We start from the raw sequence: 23,807 nt of genomic DNA on the forward strand, positions 1-23,807 counted from the left end.
AAACTCCGATATTAAGGAGGGAAAGATTTTGCCAGCCCCCCAGGGGCAACCCTTATTAGTCACAGGCTCATCTGAGAGAAACAGCAACAGCAGACCCAGTGGGCCTGAGCAAGACAAGAGGCCCAGAGGCCAGCTGCCATGAGCACGACACAGGGGAGGCTACAGTGGCAAATAGGAGGGCAGCGGCTGGGGGGTCTCCTGAGCTGGGGCACAGCCATGTGAGGGGCGAGCACTTTGGGATGGGCTCTGGAGCAAGGGATAAACCATCCTTGGGGGAGATAAAGAATAGTTGGTGAGGATACTAGAGAGGAAAAATGAAGAAAAAAGGCCAAGAGGAGAAAGAAAAGGAGGCATTCAGCTGAAACTTAAATTGACTTCCAAGCTTGGAGTTATGGATCCTAAAATCTTGTTACAAATTTTGCAGTGGCTGCTGGGAAGCTCAGAGCTGCATCTGATATTCAGTTGCAACAGATTTGCTCAGCCTAGTTTTGAGGTGTCATCTGGGCCGGGTCAGGAGAGGATACCAGGAGCCAAGATACCCCCAAGTAGCCATCAAGAGTGTAAACTACAAGGGCAGATATGAGCCATAGTTCCTCGGAAGGCCACACACCAGCATCGAGTAGCAGGTGCCAGGGCAGAGAGCAGGCCGTGACCAGGAACCAGGCAAGAGGCTGGTGGCCTGGAAAGCACGTGCTGAGGGCATCCAGGCCGCAGAGTTCCAGGTGGGACCAGGAGCACAGTTCTTAGGAGATACCCAGCTTAGTATCCCCTGCTGTGGCTTGGTTCTTTTTGTTCCTGTTTTAATGGTTCTCAATTTTACTGTTCCTATTTTTCAGTGGAAATAAGTAAATGTTTTTTAAAAAATTAATGCCAGCTCATATGCCCATTTCCTTGGTGACAGCAGTCACCATTTACTGAATTCCAATGACTTGTCAAGTGTTTGCATGCACCATCCTCTGCCTTCAGAGGGGACATCGCTCTCCTGGGTTTACAGATGAGGAAACTGAGGTTCAGGGGAGAGGTGTATCCTGGCCAAGGTCACAAGAGCTAGCAAGTGGCCACAGCAGGACTTGAACCCAGCCCTGTCCCATGCGCACCGGAAGGCTCCTGCCTCCTTGTTAGGAGGAAGAGGAGGCTGGGTGGAGGCCGAGGCCAGGGAGGCCCTGAGAGGCAGTCAGCTGACCCACAGAACCCCTTCCCCGGCACTGCCTGGTCTCCTCCTGAGCAAACATACCCCACCTTCCTGTGACCCTCACGGGGAAAGCTCCCCGCAGGCTGCCAGAGGGGATTTAGCTCCTTTGACAATTGAAGCTGCAAAGCTCTCGTCACAAATGTCAATTCTGGGCCATTTGCTTCGTAGATTTTAATGTTCCTGTTTCTCCTCAACGTCCTCAGCAAGGTAGCTCTTGCTTTTCAAAAGGGATGTGGCGTTTGATGATGTTTAAACCGTACCTGAAATACAGCCAGGCGGCAATAATAAAACAGCCGCGGGCCCTGCTGGCAGAGGAATGGCTGACAGCCGGGCCTCTCTCCCCACCTGCGATGCCGCTCGGCTCTGGTTTTTACCGCAATTACAATGTCCGAAGAGGGGGAGGAGGCAGCAGCGGGGAGGAGGAGAGTGGGGAATGGGCGTCCAAGGGCCACTTGTTGCCGCCAGGAGGTGGGTGCCACTGATGGGGATTTTTTTTTTTTTAAGACAGAGTCTTGCTCTGTCGCCCAGGCTGGAGTGCGGTGGCACCATCTCAGCTCACTGCAACTTCTGCCTCCCAGGTTCAAGCAATTCTCCTGCCTCAGCCTCCCGATTAGCTGGGATTACAGGCACCTGCCATCATGCCCAGCTAATTTTTGTATTTTTGTAGAGACGGGGTTTCACTATGTTGGCCAGGCTGGTCTTGAACTCCTGACCTCAGGTGATCCACCCACCTTGGCCTCCCAAAGTGCTGGGATTATAGGCGTGAGCCAACGCGCCCGGCCCACTGATGGGTTTTAATGAACCGAAGGGAATGCCAGCCATGCCTCAGTGGAGGAAGCCGCCAGTGACCTCTCAGCCCCGCCTCTGCTCACTGCCTCCTGCACTACTGTCAGGACAAGCTCCGTCCTGGTGCCCATCCTCCCCCGGATCTGCAGCCCACATGCTCTCCATGCTCCTGCATCCTCCCGTCCTCCCTGGCTTCCATCTCCTGACACCCGGCGCGGATATAAACAGCCGCGTCCCTGTCCCTGCCAGGAGTGGACAGAGCAGGAGACTCCCACACATCCATGCCCACCAGGGCAGCCTACTTCCCCATAAGACTCCTTAGCCATGAGCCATCATGAGTTCCTGTATGTCCTTCCAGGGGCAGGCATGCTCGGGCTGCCCCCACCGCAGAGGAGCCCTCTCCAGGGACGGAGACCCAGAGTCCACGGAACTGCCCCTGCCCTCGAGGGGCTCGGAGTCCTGTGGGTGGTGAAGTGAGATCCCTCACTGCTAATAACAATCACTACCGTTTATGAGCCCCTCCAGTGTGCTGGGCCTTCCAGGCAGTAATGCATTTTTTTCCTATTAATGCCCCCATAAGGAACAGATGGGAAACCCCAAGGCCTAAAGAGGCAGGGGCTGGCTGGGTGCGGTGGCTCATGCCTGTAATCCCAGCACTTTAGGAGGTGGAGGCAGGCAGATCATGAGGTCAGGAGATCAAGACCATCCTGGCTAACATGGTGAAACCCCGTATCTACTAAAAATACAAAAAATTAGCCGGGCGTGGTGGCGGGCGCCTGTAATCCCAGCTACTTGGGAGGCTGAGGCAGGAGAATAGCATGAACCTGGGAGGCGAAGCTTGCAGTGAGCCAAGATCATGCCACTGCACTCTAGCCTGGGTGACAGAGCGAGACTCAGTCTCAAAAAAAGAAAAAAAAAAAGAGGCAGGGGCTTGCCCAACATAGTGGTGGAACCAGATCTTAGCCAGTTCTGTCTGGTAAGCAGCCACTGCCCTGGCCTCTGGGACCTCCAAAGCTGGCCAACCAAGCATGCCAGCGCCCTCCACCCCATCCCTGAAGGCCTTCAGGGGTCTTCTCTGGCAGCTTAGGCCTCAGCAGATGGCAGCCAGGCCCTGACAGGGCCACTTCAGTCACCTGGCTTCCCTGGGGACATCCCCTGTCCTAGCCCACCTCACGCCCCGCTGCACAGGCTGTTTCCATGTGACCACACATCTTTCCCAATGGAAGGCAGAGCAGGCATGGACCGCCTTGCTGGCAGTGGGGAGTGAGGGGCCCAGGCTGCCTGCCCTGTGCCCTCATGGTCAGGAAGCCCATCCAAGAGACTCTGGCAGTCAAGAGAGGGCCGTCCCCTCAGCCATGCCAGGTCCAGCAGGTGACTCGATTCCCTACCATGAATATGGGAAGGAGGTGCCTTCAGCCTATTCAGGATAGAGGGACCATTCCCCTGTTCCCAGCCCCACCAAGGGCTGGGTGCAGGGCAGGTGCTGGCTGATGGGATGCCCGGTTCAGCGGGTCTCAGCAGCCCTCCCAGAGCAGCAGCTACGGCAACAAGAACTACAGCTGGCATCTCCTGGGCGCTCACTCTGTGCCAGACACTGTACTGAGCATCCTACACAAACCCACAGTGCTGGGGGCTGGGTCCCCATGCACTCTTATCCCTGTTTTACAGACAAGAAAACAGGCTCAGAGAGGTTAAGTGATTTGCCCAAGGTCACAAAGCTGGTACATGGTGAAGCCAGGACTTGTACCCAGGACTCCAACTCCCAGTTACAAGATGTCCCATATGGCCAGGCACAGTGGCTCATGCCTGTAATCCTAGCACTTCGGGAGGCCTAGGCAGGAGGATCACTTGAGCCCAGGAGTTTGAGACCAGCCTGGGCAATATGGTGTAAATCCACTTCTACCAAAAATACAAAAATTAGCTGGGCATGGTTGCATGAGCCTGTGGTCCCAGCAACTCGGGAGGCTAAGGTGGGAGGATTGCTTGAGCCCAGGAGGTCAAGGCTGCAGTGAGCTGTGGTCACACCAATGTACTCCAGCCTGGGTGACAGAGCAAGACCTTACCTTTAAGAAAATGTCCACATGGAGAATCCACAGTAGATGGGGCTATTTTTGGTGGGGTAGGTGAGGAGACGGGGCCTGGGTCCTTGACTGTTAATCCTGCTATGTCCTGGAGGCCACGCCAAGCTGGCACCAGGCCCGGCCAGGACTCATCCAGGAAGCCCCAGGGTCAGGGTCTGGAGAGTGTCTGAGCCCACTCTAGAGGTCTAGGGAAAAGATTCAAGTCAACGCACCCACAGACATTGCCATCTGCACAGAGCCGGGGAGCGGGGGCACTGTGGCCACCACGTGCTGCTGCAGCCAGACCCCTTCATATCCTAGGCACACAGAGTACCCATCCGTTAAACGGGCAGGCAAGCCACGGCCTCCTGGGGAGCCCTGAAACCAGCTCGGCTGTGCCTTGCCAAGGAACTGGCGGATCATTCCAGGAGAGCGAGCCAAGGGCTGCAGATCCAGCCCTTTTCATGCTTGGCCAATTTAATGGTCCCCATTAATTTCAAAACACACACATTCCCATAAGCTCTGGCCTCCTCGGCTCAGCGCTCGGGTGGACAGCACACCAGGGATGCAAGCAGGGGCACAGGTGCAGGCGCTGAGGCCTCAAGGACAGGAAGGAGCCAGAGAGGACGTGCTTGGGACACTGGGCACAGGGTAGGAGGCAGGGTGGCCACCCCATGTGGGGGCAGCAGACTCCTAGCTGGGGTTTTCTAACTACGAGTCTGCCGCGAGGGGGAGAAAAGGCCCTTGGGTTTGCAGTTCTGCTTTGCCACCTTCCTGCTGTGTGACCCTGAACAGGTCACTGTCCCCCTCTGGGCTTCAGATCCTCCCCTGTCCTCCTCTACAGGACGCCAAATGCCAGGAGGGCAGGCACTGGGCTACACTGGGCCTTGTACCACTCCAGCACCTCGAAAGGAGCCAGGAACCAGGTGGAGGACCCAGAAATGCCCACCACCGTCCTAATCTGTAAAATGGATCAGCCCCTTCAGGCTTAGAGGGGTGGGGTAGGGGGCTGGGCTAGGCAGGAAGAGGGGACTTAGAGGGTGTCACTGATTCGTGCAGCCCCTCCCACCATCTGACCAACTCTCAAGGGCATGGAGTCACTTGTTCATTCAACAAACATCAGGTCAGACATGGTGGCTCACATCTGTAATCCGACCATGCTGGGAAACTGAGGCAAGAGGATGACTTGAGCTTGGGAGTTTGAGATCAGCCTGGGCAACACAGGCAAACCCTACCTCTACAAAAAAATTTACAAAATAAATCTACTGAAACCCAGGACAGAGAGTTACTGGGTCCACAGTCTACTCTCACATTCCCCATGGAAATGACAGAAGAACTTCAGGTAAGAAGCAGGGGACTGGGCGGAAGACCTTGGGGTGGAAGGACCCTGGAAGGTCCTTTCTGAGTGCCGCCCCCCGGCCAATGCTCCACTCACTGGACCAGACCCTGCGAGCCCACAATGGCATCTCAATAATTCAGGAGGGATTCATCATTTATGAATTTATGTAACCACTGCCCGATCTTGTGGGGATGAGCCGCCCTCCTCTTGCACTGGTGGAAATTAGCTCCTGGCTGTGTCTGGGTGTTCCGGGCTTTCTAATGTGGGGAGGGGGCCTCTTGGACCCCAGGCATCCTGACTGGCCCCCCTGATCAACTCTGCCCCTCACTTCCAGACGACCCAGAGGGAGCTGGTGAAAAAGCAAACCTGGGCCGGGCATGGTAGCTCACGGCTGTAGTCCCAGCACTTTGGGAGGCTGAGGCAGGTAGATTGCTTGAGCCTGGGAGTTCAAAATCAGCCTGGGCAACATGGCGAGACCTCGTCTCTACAAAAAATAAAAAAATTAGCTGGGAGGGGTGGCATGCCTGTGGTCCCTGCTACTCAGGATGCTGAGATGGGAGGAACGCTTGAGCCCAGGAGGTGGAGGCTGCAGTGAGCCATGATTGCACCACTGTACTCCAGCCTGGGGAACAGTGTGACCCTGTCAAAAAAAAGGAAAGAAGGGAAGGTGGGAGGGAGGGAGGGAGGAAAGGAAGAGAGGAAGGAAAAAAAGGAAGGAAGAAAGGAAAGAAAGGAAAAAGAAAGAAAAAAACCTGATGGTCTCTCTCTTAAACCCCAAATCTGAAAGATGAGGGTTTGATTCCCAGCCCTGCCTTTTACCCAGAGCTGTGACCCGTGGGTGCCTCAGTGTCCTCATCTGTATAATGGGGGAAATGTCAGTGCCTGACTCAGACACGAGGCAACGTGTGCAGCGTGTTGAGCAGAGGGAACACTCAGTACCAAGCGGCAGGTGACAGGCTGCCCTCAGTCCAGAGCCGGAGCTCCATGGGGCATGCCGGGGACTTGAGGGGGCTTGGGACACAGGATGCCGGGCAGGCTGAGGGAGCTGGAGCCCACCAGGAGGCCTCAGGGGACCCAGGAGCCCAGATTCAGATGTTGGTCCCATCTTTTTTACAACAACCCCTCCCCGCTGTGGCAAACTTCTGCCCCACCTCTCAGTTTCCTGGCCGTGAGGACAGACAGGACACACCCACTCTCAGAACTCAAATTCATCAACCAAAAAAAAGAGAACAGAGAGGAGGTATTCCCTTCCCCCAACCCCGACACACACACACACACACACACACACACACACACAGTTTCCTGGGGGCTCTGGAGCTCGGCAAACCTCCCATCCCAGCTCTACTACCATTTAGCTGTGTGACCTTTAGCAAGTTGCTTCACATCTCTGAGCCTCCATTTCACCATTAGCACATGAGACTGAAATAGTGCAAGAGAGGTTAACTGCACACGGTATGAATGCAGCCTAGACCTAGAGGGAGACACCTCCCACCCCAAGCTCTGGGTCTCCCTGTCCTTATTATCTTATGCTCCCTGCCCCCATTTTTCCACCCAGCAGCCCAAGTGATCTGACCAAGCCCCCCCAACTCAGGCCCCGGCCGTGGCTCACTCCAGACCCCTCAGAGCCTCCCCACAGTGTCCCGTCCACCTCGCCCCTCCCTGTCTGTGCTCTCTCCCCGAAGAATGCTCTTGCCCCGACTTCTGACTTAGCACACCGTCCAACCCAAGCACCCTCTCCTCCAGGCAGCCTTCCCCACTGCTTCCCTCCCCTGTAGGCCAGACTCCTGCCTCTCATGCACCATAGTTCCTTTTCCATTCACATGTGTCACCCCTTATCTGGAATTAGAGACTGTGTCCTTTGCAGCCCAGGCCCACCCCACGGTGTGGTGCACAGCAGCCGTATCATCTATGTATGTTGCATGGATGAAAATGCCTGAGTTCGAATTCTGGCTCAGTCACCTGCCGAGGTGGGGCTTGTTATCTGATCCCTGAAAATGGGGTAACAATCCTGCCTGCCTCTTGGGCCTCTGAGAGCACTGCGCACATCCAGAGTGGCCAGGGCACCGGAAAGTGGCCCAGCCCCACCTGCGCTTGGCTTCCCCGAGGAGGAGGGAGCCCAGGGCCAGGCCCATGTCGCTAACAGGTTCCAGCTGCAAAGTCTGCTGTACAGCCGGCCCTGGACTCGTTGCTGGCCCGGCCACCTCCCCTGCCCACTGCGGAGAGGTTTCTGCTGTCGTGGCGGCTGGCAAGCCTCAGCAAACACATTTAAATCTGAAGTGACAGATAAAGCGATTTACGGCGACAGTTCAGCGTCAGATCACTTCCCACAAGGCAGTCCGCATCCCTGCGGGGCCCCTGCTTGGTAGTCCATCAAGGCGGTCTCTAAATCACTGACTCCAAGCAGCGCCCAGGGACGGCCGGACGCAGGGGCGGGTGGCCGCTCAGGTGGCCACTCAGGTCCTGGCCTGCTCCTTCTCACCAGGCCAGGCTCTGCTGGGCCCTCCAGGCGGCAGGAGAGGATGAGGCAGGGGCTGCCAGTGCTTGGGAGGAGGGCGGTGATAAGCGGCCAGCAGATTCTCACAAATCAAAGCCCCAAGACTTAAGGAGATAGAGCGCCACTTCATGACTTACTTTAAATAAATAAGCGGCTTAAAAATCTTCCTGCGAGGTCGGCTTGTCGCTGTGAAACATGGCTTCCCACCCGTCCCCGCCGCACGCCTGGGCCCCTCAAAGGCTAGCCGACCCGCCTCGCCTCCCGCCACCTCCTTGCAGAATTAATTGGTCCCTGCGGCATTGCGTGGCACTTTGTTCAGACCTTGCTCCTAGCACTTTGTCACATTATACTCTGCTTAGTAGTTCTCGCTCCTGACTTCCCAGTAATCATTTCCTGGGGACTCTCCGTGTGCCAGGCCCTGGGCCCAGGGCTGGACAGGCCTGAACTCCTGTCCTCCTCACCCCTGCCCTGCGGTGGAACTGATGCTGATGCCATTTCTCAGATGAGGAAGTAGAGGCCACGGAGTGGCCAGCAGGGGCGCTGGGACCCTGACCTGCTCCTGGCCACGGTGCGCACAGCCCATGCTCACTGCTCTGGGCTGGCATTGAAACAAAAGATCCCTTCCACCTTTGCACAAAGCCTTTCATCCATCTCTGCCCTGTCCTCTTATGACATGAAGGCCAAAGCCAGGCAGCCGGACCCCTGGGTTGGCCAAGAATGGAGATCTTTCTTTTTTTTTGAGATGGAATCTTGCTCTGTCACCCAGCAACCAGGATGGAGTGCAGTGGCACAATCTCGGCTCACCGCAACCTCCACCTCCCAGGTTCAAGCAATTCTTCTGCCGCAGCCTCCTGAGTAGCTGGGACTACAGGCGCATGCCACTGTGTCCGGCTAATTTTTGTATTTTTAGTAGAGACCGGGTTTCACCATGTTGGCCAGGCTGCTCTCAAACTCCTGACCTCAAGTGATCCGCCCGCCTCGGCCTCCCAAAGTGCTAGGATTACAGGCGTGAGCCACCGTGCCTGGCCAAGAATGGGGATCTTTCTTTGTGCCCGGACATGTCCTGCCCAGGACTCTGCTGTCAGGAACAAGAAGTCCACACACACAGGTCTGGTGCACCAGGAAACTCAAGGGCAGGGAGGTGGCCTAGTCAAGGTCACTGTACCCCCGTGGTAAAAAGGAGACATAAACACCCTGGAAGCCACAGCACCCCCTAGTGGAGACCCTGAGACCGGTGCTCTCCCCAGACACAGGCCTGAGGTCATAGGCAAGGCTGGAGAGGCAGGCACCGGCTCTGAGAACCTCCTCCTCCAGAAGAGGGGGCCTGCGGGGGCTCCCTGGCTTATCTCCTGCACGTGGCAGCCCAATTTCATTAAGACGGATGTGCCATGCTCCTGTGGGCAGGAGCTGTGGCCGACACAGATGGCAGGAGCCTGAGACTCTCCCGGGTGCTACCCAAGCAAGTGGCCTCAGCTGGCAGCCCATGGGGACAGGGCCCAGGGAGGCCTGCACTGTGCCTGAGGGTTTGGGGGTTTGTCCCGTCCCTGCAACTTCAAGCCCTGCCACCCGCCAGCCAGGCATCCCCACTTCTATGCTTCTGCCCAACCTCCCACCTCACTCCCACCACATCCCATACAAACACACATCACACCACACACACCCTCCATCACCCACACCCCATGCATCACACAAGCACAGACACACACACATCATGCACACACACGCATCACACACATCATACAAATGCATACGCACACCCCCCACACATAGGCCAAACTCCTGACCTCACACACACACTCTATCACACACACCCCACGCATCACACAAGCACAGACACAAACATGCTACATCACAAACACACGCACCACACACATCACACACACAGGCCAAACTCCTGACCTCACACACACACCATCACACACATCCCAATCACATCTCATAGCCCAATAATGTAAGAGTGGAAACCAGTCCTGAATTTCAAATGCCAGGAGATCAGTAGGGAAACAGAATCTGATTTTCTTATTTTTATTTGTTTTTTGAGACAGCGTCTCACTCTGTTGCCCAGGCTGCAGTGCAATGGCACAATCACAGCTCACTGCAGCCTCGACCTCCCAGGCTCAAGCAGTCCTCCCACTTCAGCCTCCCAAGTAGCTGGACTACAGGCATGCACCACCACACCCGGCTAATCTTTTTTAATTTTTTTTTTTTTGGTAGAGATAGGGTGCCACTGTGTTGCTCAAGTTGGTCTCAAACTCCTGGGCTCAAGCAATCTTCCTGCCTCAGCCTCTCAAAGTGCTGGGATTACAAGAGTGAGCCACCGCCTGCAGCCTCAGAGTCTGATTTTCTTTCTTTCTTTTTTTTTTTTTTGAGATGGAGTGTCTCACTCTGTTGCCCAGGCTGGAAGGCAGTAACACAATCATGGTTCACTGCAGCCTTGACCTCCCAGGTTCAAGCAATCCTCCTGCCTCAGCCTCCTGGGTTCAAGTGATTCTCCTACCTCAGCCTCCCAAGTAGCTGGGATTACAGGTGCATGCCATCACGCCTGGCTAATTTTTGTGTTTTTAGTAGAGATGGGATTTCGCCATGTTGTTCAGGCTAGTCTCGAAACTCCTGACCTCAAGTGATCCGCCTGTCTCAGCCTCCCAAAGTTCTGGGATTACAGGTGTGAGCCATCGTACCTGGCCCAGAATCTGATGTTCTATTACATATACATATCTATTTTAGATAGGGTCTCACTCTGTCACCCAGGCTGGAGTGCAGTGGCACAACCATGGCTCACTGCAGCCTCAACCTCCCAGGTTCAAGCAATCCTCCTGCCTCAGCCTCCTGAGTAGCTGGGACTATAGGCACACACCACCATGCCTAATTTTTTTTTTTTTTTTTTGTAGAGATAGAGTCTCACTATGTTGGCCAGGCTGGTCTCAAACTCCCAAGCTCAAGTGATCCTCTCGTCTCGGCCTCCCACGGTGCTGGGATTACAGGAGTGAGCTACTACATCCCGCCCAGGGTCCAATTCTCAATGGCCTGAGGGAGGTCACAGGCAGATGCCTCTTCAGGGAAGGGAAAGAGTGAGGGGGGCGGGCAGGGGGACACCTGGCAACTGCCCTCTCCAAGGATCCCCAGGGCCCTGCTGAGTGGCAAGGGAGATGCCCACAGCCTGGCTGGAGACCCCTTCAACCCCACAGCTTTTCAGGATGAAGGAGGGTGGGGGGTTGGGAGCTCTCCCCGCCCCCTTTCCCTCACAGCCCTCTCCTAGCTCCCATTGCACCCTTCCCCTCCACATCCCTGCAGCTGGACCCAAGCCCAGGCAGCGACAGCCCCTCCCATATGGCAGCAGGAACAAAGAGAACCGCTCTCCACAACAAAATCCAGAAGCTCCGGCGGGCGGCCAGATCTCAAGCTCCCAGCCCAGTGTGACCCACGGCGTTCTCCGTGGGCCACTGACGCCCGCGGGGCCAGCACTGCTCCTGGCTTCAAAAATATAAATTTAAAAATCCCCACCCCAAGATAATTGCTCTCTCCTCTGGCTTATTGTGGTGGCTCCGCGGTAGGCACTGAGAAGCAATTATTCACGGCTAATGATTATAATCAAGTCAAACAGAATTTAATGGACATGTATTCTCTTCCTGCTTGAAACTTTACATATGAATTAAGCACATATGGGTTTCACGAGGCACAGACGCAGATTTATGCAGCCCCGAAAAGCCCTGCCGTTGCCGACAACTTTTATTCCACTAATAAACAGGCTGATATATGGGCTCCTGGGAACTGCAATCTCTGCTGCCCCCTGGTGGGCAAAGGGGCTGCGGTGGGAGCCAAGGCCACCCAGGACCCTGGAGGCCTGACGAGTGCCAAAGCCACTTTGAACGCTGGGGTTCCACAAAGCCCTGGACGGCTGAAAGGAGACTCGGGCTCTGTGTGGGAAGCCCGTGTTCAGACCCTGCCTCCGTCATTCCCTGGGATTCCAGGCGGGTACCGGGTCCTCCTGGCTGTGAGAGTCTAGAACAAAAAGATCCCAGGAGAACACACCAAGAGGTGTGTGGGTAAACTGAGGCAAGCAGGGGGAGGTGAAAGCTGATCATTTGCAGGAGGTACCATGTCCCTCGGCACCCCTGGGACAGGGGTGATGCCCAGAACAGCGCTGATGACACCAGTTTCAGCACCAGTGCGAGGTGCTGAGCCCCGATTCCCGCCAGGTGCTGAGTGACCGCCATTTGCACGTCACGTGCATCAGCTCCGAGTGCCCCCAGTAACATGACGGGTGGTTTCTTCACCACCCTCATTGTGCAGAGGAGGAAACAGAGGCCTAGGCAAGGACACAGAGAAGGGGAGTCCCCAGAGAAACTCAGCCAGCACTGCCCCAGCCCTGGCCCTGGTGCAAATGGAGCTGGCACTAAAGCGCTTCTGATGGAGCTGCTGCATCCAAAACCTGGCGACTCCCAAGGGCACTTAGGAAGCAGCGTTAATCACGCCCACAGCCCGGGTGCAGCCTCCGGAGCGCCCCCATTCCATCTGCACCCATCAACACCCCACCTTGGTCCCTGCACCCTTTCTGCTGGCCCATGTTGCAGCGAACCACCAACCCAGGGGGGACACAGCTCACAAGATGCCTCATTTTCCCTCCGGCCACTTTGCAGCTCAGCAAGAAGGTACCACTGCAGTACCTCTCACACGCTTGCCAGTGACTGGCAGGGCTGGAGTACCCACTGGCCTGCCTGACTGCCCCCTCAGCCACAGCCCCAAGGCTCTGCCCTTCTGCTCCAGGCCAGCCCCTCCTGGGCACAGGCAGCAAGAATGCCCTTCTCCCCTAGGCCATTGTAACGTCTGCCAACCCAGATGTGGCTTTGTCTTAGCTGTGTGTCCTCAGATGGACTAGCAGTTCTCATCCTAGTGGCCCTAGAGAAACACATCAGAACCACCTGCAGAAGCCCAAGGTGACCCTAGCTCTCCCTGCTGCCCTCAGCCAGCCACTCTGAGCAGAAACTCCTGCCTACGTGTAACCTGTCACCTGTGTGCCTAGACAGGGAATGTGCGGGCAAGGCACCCCCATATGACTATCCAGCTTTGCAGTCAACGGTGGGAAGACGCATAGAGCAAGGTTGCTTCAGGAAACACAACTCAGACCCCATGGACCAGGCCCGCGGCGGCCGAGTGACCTCCCCTCTCCAGATCCTAGAGCCCGTCACTCACAGAGATTAACGGAAATGCTCACAGCATCGGCACCACCATGCCCCAGAGTCACTGGGGACAGCGCTGGGGCCAGGCAGGACCGCTACAAGCGCAAAGTGGGGACGAAGGAGACTCGAGAAGCTCCCGGGGGTGCCCTGGGCCTGCACAGGTTAGGGAGGGGCTGGCACGGCAGGGTTTTCCCTGTGAGCTGGAGCCCAAGACGAGAGGACCTGCCCCCCACATTCAGGGTCTGAGAAAGAGGCACCCCTTCCTCCAATGCTTGGTGCAGATGCCAGGTAAGCAAAAGAGCGAGCGAGCAGGCGGGCGAGGGCCGGGGTTCAGCCGTCACTCAACCTGTTCCACAAGCCACCTGCTGGACTTAACCAGCCCTTGGCACCCCATGCCAAAGTCCTTTCCTGGCGCCTTTGACCTTGCCAGACAACCACTAGCTGTGTGGAGTAGCAGCCCCCTTCCTCCCTCCCACAAAGAAGCAGCCGGCTCCCATACTCATCACAATAAACTGCCAAGCCAGCAAGAGGCGAGCGCAGGAAGCTGAGCAGCTCCTGTTTCTAGGCTCTGGAAAGCTGCCAGGGCACCGCAGGGGACCTCTCTGCCCCCACTATCCCTCAACAAGCTCCCTCACCCGCCCAGTTCTGAAGGGGGGGCAGGCCAGGCCAAAGGCAGAGGAAGGCAGGCACTGGTTGGGGCTTCTGTGGCCCCCCAAGGTCAGACCTCCCCGCTGTGGCCTCTGCCTTCCTGGCAGGGCAGCCCAGTTTCAGCCCAGCTCTCCCCCTTCCCCGGCCACTAATGGGTCTCAGTGGAGCAAGGCGCCCCCGACACAGCAGGTCAGGGTTTCAAGGGAAGAGGAGCCCGAGTGGCCGACACGTTGGGCTGCCATGGCGCCAGCAGGCCGTCCTTGCCAGCAACCCGAGCCTCACTGGAGCCAGGTGGCGTCCACCCAGGCCTGGCACAGCAGAGCAGAGCAAAGGCAACAGGGCGGCCACCAGGTCTCTGGTTCAGGCCAGCCACTCACCGGCGTTGACGATGGCGTCCACCTCCAGCTTGGTGATGTCGCTGCGGAGCAGGGAGATTTTCTCATTGAGCTGCTTGTCCTTTTTATACCTGGGCTCCTCCACTTTCACAGCCACCCCTGGAACAAGTAAGGGCCGGGGAGGTCACAGCGAGGCTGCCCACTGCAGAGGGACCCAGCCAGGGCCCAGGGGCCAGGGCCTTCCCTATCGACCTCCCTCCACCTCCAGAGGCAGCCTGCAGCACGATGACTGCTGACCCAGTACCAGGAACCCACACTGAGGAGCACCTACTGCGTGCTAAAATCACGCGGGGACTCCTTGCATCTTCACAGCAAGGCCACCAGCAGGTACAGTGCCAATATCATCTATCCCATTTCACAGACGTAGAAACTGAGAATTAGGTGGGTCAGGGACTTGCCCAGGGTTATGGGTCACCAGGCCTGCTGTCTCACCAACACACCCCGCTGTAAGCAACCAAATCGCAGCTTCAAACCCCAGCTCCCCACAAGGAAGTAATCTCGGGCAGGTGGCTCACCTAACCTAGGGCTCTGTTTCCAACCATATAATGGGGATAAAAATTGCACTTGTGTTAATAATTGAATGAGATGGCCAGGCGCAGTTGCTCACGCCTGTAATCCCAGCACTTTGGGAGGCCGTGGCGGGCAGATCACTTGAGGTCAGGAGTTCGAGACCAGCCTGGCCAATATGGTGAAACCCCATCTCTACTAAAAATACAAAAATTATCCAGGCATGGTGGTGCATGTCTATAATCCCAGCTACTCAGGAAGCTGAGGCAGGAGAATCGCTCGAACCTGGGAGGTGGAGGTTGCAGTGAGCCAAGATCGTGCCATTGCACTCCAGCCTGCGCAAAAAGAGTGAAATTCCATCTCAAAAAATAAAATAAAATAATTGAATGGGGTGATACACGCGGAGCACCTGCCTGCTGCAAGCACTCGATACATGCCACTGGACTAGCTCTTCTTGTCTGCACGATTCTCCCAAGCCACGGGTCTGGAGCCTGTCCACCAGGGCCTCCCCCGAGCAGGGCCTACCTTTCGCCATCTCCTTCCATGTCGGGATCTTCTTCAGCCTGACAAAGTCCTTGCAGAAGTAATGTTCCTCCCGCTGCTTGTCACTCAGGCCCTTCAGAAAGGCTGCAGAGGCAGGAAGGAGGATCAGGGTGGGGGCAGAGGAACGGGCCTGGGGTTTGCACCCCCATGTCTCCCTTCTTGCCTCATCCAAGAATGCAAACCAGCTCTTCCTGTCCATCCTTCCCTGGGCACACAGGGCAGGCATGCTGGGGGAACCTCAGAGGCCCCTAGAATATCTTATCCTGCTCTCTTTGTTCAGGGAGGGAAACTGAGGTCTGGGGAGGCTGAGGGACTGGCTCAGGCATCGCAGACCTGGGTTGCGATGAATTCAGCTCTGCCACTTTCCAGCAGCGTCCACATCTCTCTGGGTCCCCCGTTTCTCCCTGATTAGAACGGGGGTGAAGACATCCCCTGCGGAACAGCTCCGAGCTTCTTCCCACACACTAAGTAAGGCCAAGCTGGTTGGCAGCACTCAGCCAGTGACATTATCCATCAGTCCCACCGCCAGTCAGTTCTGTCCTCACTGTCACTGCATGCAGGCAGCGGGATAGCTGTCCTTCTCCAGGAGCTGCAGGACCAAGCAGACCTGGCACCTGTCCCTAACATCCTCCCCCCCCCCCCCCGCCCCCCGGCAGCGGCTGAGGGCTCCCAGCATGACCAATGGGGCTGGAATCGTTCTCATTTTACAGATGAGGAAACCGGGGCTCAGGGAGGTTGGGAGGCCACCCTCACACAGCAGGGACTTGAGTGAGGAGCCAGGAGCAGGGACTTGAGTGAGGAGTCCCCCACCCGCTCACAGACTCCGGGTCTACCCTGGCCGGCTCCCCTTGCCTGAGCACTGTCCCATGGGCTCCGCCTTCCCTTGGGGGTGGCACCAGCCACAGACACCTGGAACCCGTCTCAGAAGGGCCCGCCCCGACCGCGCCAGGCCAGGCTCGCAGCTCGCGGGCTCCCCCTGCTGGCCCGAGGCCGCCTGCACAACCAGGCTCTCAGCCCAGCCTGGCACCCTGGACCACAGGCTCCCGGGATGGGGCAGCCCCCATGGCAAACAGCAAAGGCTACAATTGAGAAACTCAAAAAGCATCAAAAAGTATGTAGAGGTGGGAGAGCAATTAGAGGAGGTGGTGAGAAAGGAAGGACTGCAGCCTGGAAGCTTCTATGCACATGGCAGTGAGGGGGACAGGTAGGTCCCTCCACAAATGTTCAGGGAGGTTGGGAGGCCACCCTCACACAGCAGGGTGTTTTCCTGGCCAGAGTCACTTCATCATCCAGGCCTCCATCTCCTCATCTAACCACTGCTGGCAGTGGTGATAACAGCCCAAGGATGCTGAGAGCATTAGATGACAGAACTCATGCTAGGGGCCCAGTCCAGAGTCCCTGCTGGATGCAAAGGTGGGGTCATCACAAAAGGCTAGGCCCACCCCTGGTCAGCCCCCACTGCTGCTCAAGCCAGAGCCACCTTTCCTGGCAGCCACTTCTGCCCCCTCTTCCATAAACACGTTTGGGCACAAGTAGGTCCTGCATTCAGTACCAGGGATGCATTGAGAGGGCTGACCTGGCCCTGGCCCTCGTGAATCTACAACCCAGCTGGGGAGTCGAAGCTGGTCCAGGCGCTTTAGTCAAGCAATTACAATTCTGAGACGCACTATGAGACACTCAGGGGCTGGCAGAGGAGTTCCCTGGGGAACCCCCAGGCAGGGCGGCGGGGCAGGCTCAAGGGAGACTTGGAAGAGCCATGGGAAGTAGCCAGGGCCGGAAAGGGTGTTTGGCAGCAGGAACAGCATGTACAAGGTCGCAGGAGAATAAAATTGTTTGTGGGGTGACAGAGGTGGGGAACTGACTTCATCCCAGGGGCGCTATAACCAGATTGAAAATGATTTCACCTGGCCAGGCGCAGTGGCTCATGCCTGTAATCCCAGCACTTTGGGAGGCCGAGGCGGGCGGATCACCTGAGGTCAGGAGTTCGAGCACAGCCTGGCCAACATAGTGAAACCCCGTCTCTACTGAAATTACAAAAAATAGCTGGGCGTGGTTGTGGGCACCTGTAATCCCAGCTACTCAGGAGGCTGAGGCAGCAGAATCACTTGAACCCGGGAGGCGGAGGTTGCAGTGAGCCGAGATCATGCCACTGCACTCCAGCCTGGGCAACACAGCAAGACTCTGCCAAAAAAAGAGTGTACCATGTGCCTTCTTTCTTTTTTTTTTCTTTTGAGACAGAGTCTTGCTTTGTCGCCCAGGCTAGAGTCCAGGGCATGATCTCGACTCACTGCAACCTCCCCTCCCGGGATTCTCCTGCCTTAGCCCCCCAAGTAGCCGGGACTACAGGCATGTGCCACCACGTCTGGCTAATTTTTTGCATTTTTAGTAGAGATGGGGTTTCACCGTATTAGCCAGGATGGTCTCGATCTCCTGACCTCGTGATCTGCCCACCTTGGCCTCCCAAAGTGCTGGGATTACAGGCGTGAGCCACTGCGCCTGGGCGCCATGTGCCTTCTTTCTAAGGGGCCAAGGGTACCTCTGCTGGCCCCTCTATCACTAGCATCCCTCGCTTCTCACAGCCCATTCCCTGCCCCCCCTTTTCAAGAGGCCAGCCTCCCTGCTGGGGACATGGCCCCAGCAGGACCTGAGGAGCAGGCCAGGGGCCCCCATCTGAAGACTCCTTTCTTTGTGTGGGGGTAGGGGACGCTGGCATCTGAAAGGAGCATTCCCGAGCCTCCGCTGTCCTCTTCTGTATAATGAGGCTGTGGGAAGCTACCTCCTGCATTTCATAGGAAGTGGACCGGGCTAGCCTGGCACGTGGCAAAGGGCTGAGCTGCTGGCAGCTGGTACCACCTACCGAGGGCAAAGAACAGGCCAGGGAGGAGAGGCCACTCCATCCGGGCTCTGCACCTCTCATTGGCAGCTCAAATGCCAATAAGTCAGTTAATAAATATTTATCAAGCATCCTCACCTTCACCAAGGTGAGGTCCTGGAGCCTGACCAAGAAGAGGGGAGGCCAGGAAAGCTTCAGGGAGGAAGTGATCCCAATTTCTCTGGTTGGTCCCAGGGGCTGTAAATCACTGGAAGAAATCCCACCACCAAGCAGAAAGCTGCCTCTAAATTTTTCACCTCCCCCATAGGGGCTCTGTCAGCCTGGCCACTCAGCTGCTGCTTTGGCAGGGGACCCCACCTTTCCCCCTCTCCCCAGCTGCCCCCACTCCTCCTCCAGCTGCTGTCCTCCCCCACTGAGCCGGGCACCTCCACCACCTGCCCGCACCTTGTCCTCCCTCCCTCAGGTCACTGGGCATGAAGGTCCCTCCTGCCAGCGCTGCCACCTGCCAGGCCCACCTCCCAGAGGACTCACTGCTGCAGGTCCCCCTCCACCAGGCTGTCCTGCCTGCCCTCAAATAATCCCGTCCCCTCCCTCAACGCCCTCATTCCATGCCCCTGCAGCTGCCCCCTCCTCCGCTGTCTCCACTTCCTCCCTCCCATGCTCCCTTCAGTCCACCCAGTCTGGTCCCTCCTTCCAACAAGGTCAAGGTCACCACACCCCATGCAGCGGCCCCTCCTGCCTTCCCTGTGGACAGGAAGTGTCCTTGCTGCTTTCCTCCCTAGGTCTTCTAATCAGTTGCACAGATTCAAAACCCTCTTTAAGCAAGCAACCTCCGGGGCTGTCTCTCCACTCTCTTCTGAGCCTCTGACCCCCACAGCGCCTGCCTGCTCTCATTCCCCAAAGCCCAGGCATGCAAAACAGAACGTTTGACTCTTTCCCCCAAAACGTCATTTTTTTGTTCCTCCATTCTTCCCCCTTTTTTACTCGAGGCCCTGCACCAGGGGTCCCTCCCTTTCCATCCTCTTCCTCCCTACGTCCCATCCAGCCACAGCCCTGTTGGATTGATCCCCGTGACACCCTAGAAACCAAGCTTTCCTCTCACCCTCCAGGGCTGAGCCTTCCTCATGGCTCTCTAGATCCCACAGATGCTCCCAACTCCCAGCTGATCCCCATGTGCATCTCATCCCCATCTGTTCCTTGACCGGCAGCCATGGATCCCGGGAACATAAATCAAGTGCCATCCCTCCTCTGTTCAAAACTGCATTCAAACACCGGTCCTCTGGCCTCTCTCCCACCTCACTCCCAATGCTGCCTCCCCCACTACACCAGTTCCCCAAACAGCCAGGCTGCTTCCTGCCCCAGGCCCTTTGTACCTGCTGTGCTCTGCAGGATATGGGATAGTTTGCTTTTGTTTACACTTATTCTTTTATTTATTTTTTTTTTGAGACGGAGTCTCACTCTGTCGCCCAGGCTGGAGTGCAGTGGCACGATCTTGGCTCACTGCAACCTGCACTCCTGGATTCAAGCAATTCTCCTGCCTCAGCCTCCCTAGTAGCTGGGATTACACGCGTGCACCAGCACACCCAACTAATTTTTGTATTTTAATAGAGATAGGGTTTCACCATGTTGGCCAGGCTGGACTTGAACTCCTGACCTCAAGCAATCCACCCATGTCAGCCTCCCGAAGTGCTGGAATTACAGGCGTGAGCCACGGCGCCGGCCCCCTTTCTTGATCTTGGCCATCTTGACCTGTAGGTTCCATAGGGGATCTGCTGTGTTTGCCATCGGATTCCCACCACCTGGCACGGTGCGTGGGCACCTGAGGGTGGCTGAGGGGCGCGCTGAGGAATAAATGAGCCAAGACCAAAGGTTGAGGGCGAGTTTGCTAAGAACAGAGTCTTCCAGGCAGAGGGAACAGTATGTGCAAAAGCCCAGAGGTAAGAGGGAGCCAGAGATGATCCTCTAATTAAAAAAGAAAAAAAAGAGAGAGAGCATTTGGGTGGAGAAAGTGAGGCCAGTCGGTCTCTCCAGGTCTGCCTCCCCGTCTGAGGATGGACAGATGCTGGTGGCAGCCGGCCTAGACCCAGGCTGCGCCTTTTCTTCTGTTATAGGTCCCGCCAGGTTTGGGCTCATGACCTCTCAACACCATGCTCAGTTTGAAGCCTTGGTTTTCCCATCTCTGGAACAGGGACAAGGCAGGCCTTCCCTTGCTAACACCCAGGCTTGCTGGGAGGGTCAAAGGAGAAGGTGGCTGTGCGCTGCAAAGTGCGGTCTACACGCCAGACACACTCACTCCTTCCTGGCGGCGAAATAATGCCCAAAGAGAACAAAGCAAACAGGACAAAACTGTGGAGAACTTTTTTTTCCAACTTGGGGACACAGCAGCCGGAGGAGCTTTTCTAATTATTTGGGTCCCCAGCACTTGGGGAGACCAAGGCAAGCCAATCACCTGAGCCCAGGAGTTCGAGACCAGCCTGGACAACATGGAACAACCCCATCTCTACCAAAAAATACAAAAAATCAGCTGAGCGGCCGGGCATGGTGGCTCACACCTGTAATCCCAGCACTTTGGGAGGCCGAGACAGGTGGATCACCTGACATCAGGAGTTTGAGATCAGCCTGGCCAACATGGTGAAACCCCATCTCTACTAAAAATACAAAATTAGCCGGGTGTGGTGGCACATGCCTGTAATCCCAGCTACTCGGGAGGCTGAGGCAGGAGAATCGCTTGAACCTGGGAGGCAGAGGTTGCGGTGAGCTGAGATCACACCATTGCACTCCAGCCTGGGCAACAAGAGCAAAACTCCATCTCAAAAAAAAAAAAAAAAAAAAAAATCAGCTGAGCGTGGTGGATGTGTGCCTGTAGTCCCAACTGCCTGGGAGGCTGAGGCAGGAGGATCACTTCAGCCTGGGAGGTCAAGGCTTCAGTGAGCTGTGATTGTGCCACTGCACTCCAGACTGCCCAATAGAGCGAGACCTTGTCTCTAAATAATTTGAGTCACCATATTTGTCACCTTGCACAACTGTGACCTCCCCACTGCGAGGCCTTGGCATGCCACTGTGTGGGCACTCCCAGACGGCTGGACCTGTGGCCAGAAAGTCAGGTACCCACCGTGATGCTGGCAGGACTGGTGGGCTGGGACCCGGACGGACCCCAGAGGCCTTGCTGAAGTGTCTCTGGCTGGGCAGGCCCTGGGAATCCCATGGAACTAGACCAGCGTGACCAGAGATACCTCAGGTGCCCTAGCAGATATCATCTGGCAGATGCCACCACCTTGTTCTAGAGAAGAGGCAGAGTGACCGGCCCCTAGTCACGCATAAGCGAGAGGAACCTGGACTTGCTCCCACACTGCCCTCCCTAAGCATGGTGGCCTGGTCTGAGTAACCCACAGCCCACAAAGCCCCTTCTCTCCAGCAAAGCCCACAGGATGGCTCCACTTTCCAGAGACAGCATGCTGCCTCTGCCACCAGCTGGCTGGGCGCCGACCTTGAGGACATCTGTCAGCCTGTCCCTTCTAGTCTATGGACCCAAGTGCATACCTCAGAAGGCCAGCAGGCCAGACAGCATGTCTGTCCTCACCACCAGAACAAGGCTGTGGCCTGGCTGATCCCCAAAGAACTACACACTGCACTGGTTTCTGATTTATGGGGAAAGAAAAGGCCAACCGCGCCCATTCAGCATCTCACCTCCATGTCCTCTTATCAGCAATCCTCGCCCGCCAGGCCCCTCTTCGTTCCCCCTGGAGGAGAAACAGGGGCCTTAAGCCAGGAACATGCCCCACGCATTTCTGTGTTTTTTTTTATTTTTTTGAGACAGAGTCTCACTCTGTCACCCAGGCTGGAGTGCAGTGGCACGATCTCGGCTCACTGCAATCTCTGCCTCCTGGGTTCAAGCAATTCTCATGCCTCAGCCTCCTGAGTAGCTGGGATTACAGGCATGCACCACCACACCCAGCTAATTTTTTGTATTTTTAGTAGAGACAGGGTTTCACGATGTTGCCCAAGCTGGTCGTAAACTCCTGACCTCAGATGATCCACCCGCCTCAGCCTCCGAAAGTGCTGGGATTACAGGTGTGAGCCACCGCGCCCGGCCTTGCCCCATGAATTTCTAACATTTCCCACCTCCTCCTGTAAGAAGGACAAATGCAGACTTAAAGCACAAGTGAGTTTTATTTTATTTTTTATAAAAGATGTAAAACATGCATTTTCATTTTCTTTCATTTTTGAAGAGGCAAGAGTATTTCACAGTTCAGTGAGACAGGTGTTGTAAAAAGATGTCCGCAGTAAATTTTGATGGAGAGGCCTGACCCCGGACGAAGCTTCCAGCGGCTCCCAGGCACGAAAGCCAAGCAGGAGAAAGCAGGCTCCGCCAGAACCATAAAGTGCAGCGGGCGAACGGGAATTCAATGATGTGTTTTAAGAAGTGTCTTTATGGCACTTTGCAAGATGGTGTTCAGAGAGGTGAGGGCAGGCTGGGGCGCCAAGGCAGGGCTCCTCTCAGAGAGAATGCCAGGTGGGCAGGGCTGATAAAGGCTGGGCTCCCAGAATGCAGCAGCATTTAGACTCGGTGGCAGGGGCATTAATCACCTGTGCTCACCGGCCCGCAAGAGCAGGGTCTTGTCAAAGCCCACAGCTCGAGCAAAGGGGAGACGGAGCACGCAGCACCTTGGAGCCCCTCTCCTCTCCCCTGTCCCCTTGTCTCTGCCCACACCAGGGCATTGGCAAGGCTGCGTCCCCAAAAGACAGGTGGGAGAAGCCCCCCGACTCCCAGGGGTACCTGGAAAATTTGCCAGTGCTGCAGTCAAATCAGATAAGCCATCCACTCTGGATGAAATCCCACGGGGGCTGAAATTAGCCCTGGCTTCTGCACAGTGTGGTGTGAGGCTGGAGCGTAGCAGCCCCACCTTGAGTCACCAAGGAGAGGATGGCTTAGGCTGTGCATGCTCAGGGCCCCAGCACGTGAGACAAGCCTAGTGTCACCACGGCCAGCACAGAGCAGAGAGAGGAGACAGGCCTGAGGGCCTGAGGGGTGACAAGGAAGGGGAGGCTGCTGGGACCCATTCTGGGCCATGATATATAAAATTGTTTCTTTTCTTTTCTTTCTTTAATTTTATTTTTAGGAGAGACAAGGTCTAGATACATTGCCCAGGCTGGTCTCGAACTCCTGGGCTCTAGCAATCCTCCCACCTTGGCCCCTAAAGTGCTGGGATTACAGGCGTGAGCCACCACGCCTGGCCCAAAGTGGTCTAATGTGATTCCAACACAACCTCCAAGCAGGTGCCATTGGTCCCATTTTATAGATGAGGAAACTGAGGCTTGGAGAGCGAGGAAGCAGCAGCACGTCTCCACATCTGATGACAACAATGTCCCTGCTCTTTGTGGCTCACAGCTCTGCCTGCCAGGGGCTGTTGGAACAAGGACCCAAAGCCAGGCCCCTCCTGTGATGACACAGCGCCAGATACCGACAAGGGCCCAACCGTAAGTCCCTCATGCCCAACTGCCTTTACAGTGAGGGTGTTTCCATGATCTTCTGATGAAAAGGCACTCCCGGGGGGATAAAGAAGTGCCTCAAAACTGAGGGTATTCAATTAGAGAAAGTAGGGCGGGCACAGTGATTCATGCCTGTAATCCCAGCACTTTGGGAGGCTGAGGTGGGTGGATTGATTGAGCTCATAAGTTCAAGACCAGCCTGGCCAACATTGCAAAACCCCGTCTCTGCAAAAAATAGAAAAATGAGGCCGGGTGCAGGGGCTCATGCCTGCAATTCCAGCACTTTGGGAGGCTGAGGCAGGTGGATCACGACGTCGGGAGTTCGAGACCAGCCTGAACAACA

The 23,807-nt window shown here is 56.2% G+C and overlaps 1 protein-coding gene across 4 annotated transcripts in view; it reads right to left on the reverse strand.

The window, feature by feature from the left end:
• MACROD1 (mono-ADP ribosylhydrolase 1) overlaps positions 1-23,807 on the reverse strand; it is a 169,102-nt gene that overhangs the window by 138,413 nt on the left and 6,882 nt on the right. For all 4 annotated transcript variants that reach the window (XM_019036734.3, XM_055354372.2, XM_004051419.4 and 1 more), the window contains exons 2-3: positions 15,124-15,225; positions 14,074-14,190 (exon numbers count right to left, since the gene is read on the reverse strand). In XM_019036734.3, coding sequence (XP_018892279.1) covers positions 14,074-14,190; positions 15,124-15,225 — 219 coding nt within the window. The remainder of the gene's footprint in view (positions 1-14,073; positions 14,191-15,123; positions 15,226-23,807) is intronic.

Source organism: Gorilla gorilla, chromosome 9 (genome assembly GCF_029281585.2).
Source record: "Gorilla gorilla gorilla isolate KB3781 chromosome 9, NHGRI_mGorGor1-v2.1_pri, whole genome shotgun sequence".
NCBI classification, from domain to species: Eukaryota; Metazoa; Chordata; class Mammalia; order Primates; family Hominidae; genus Gorilla; species Gorilla gorilla.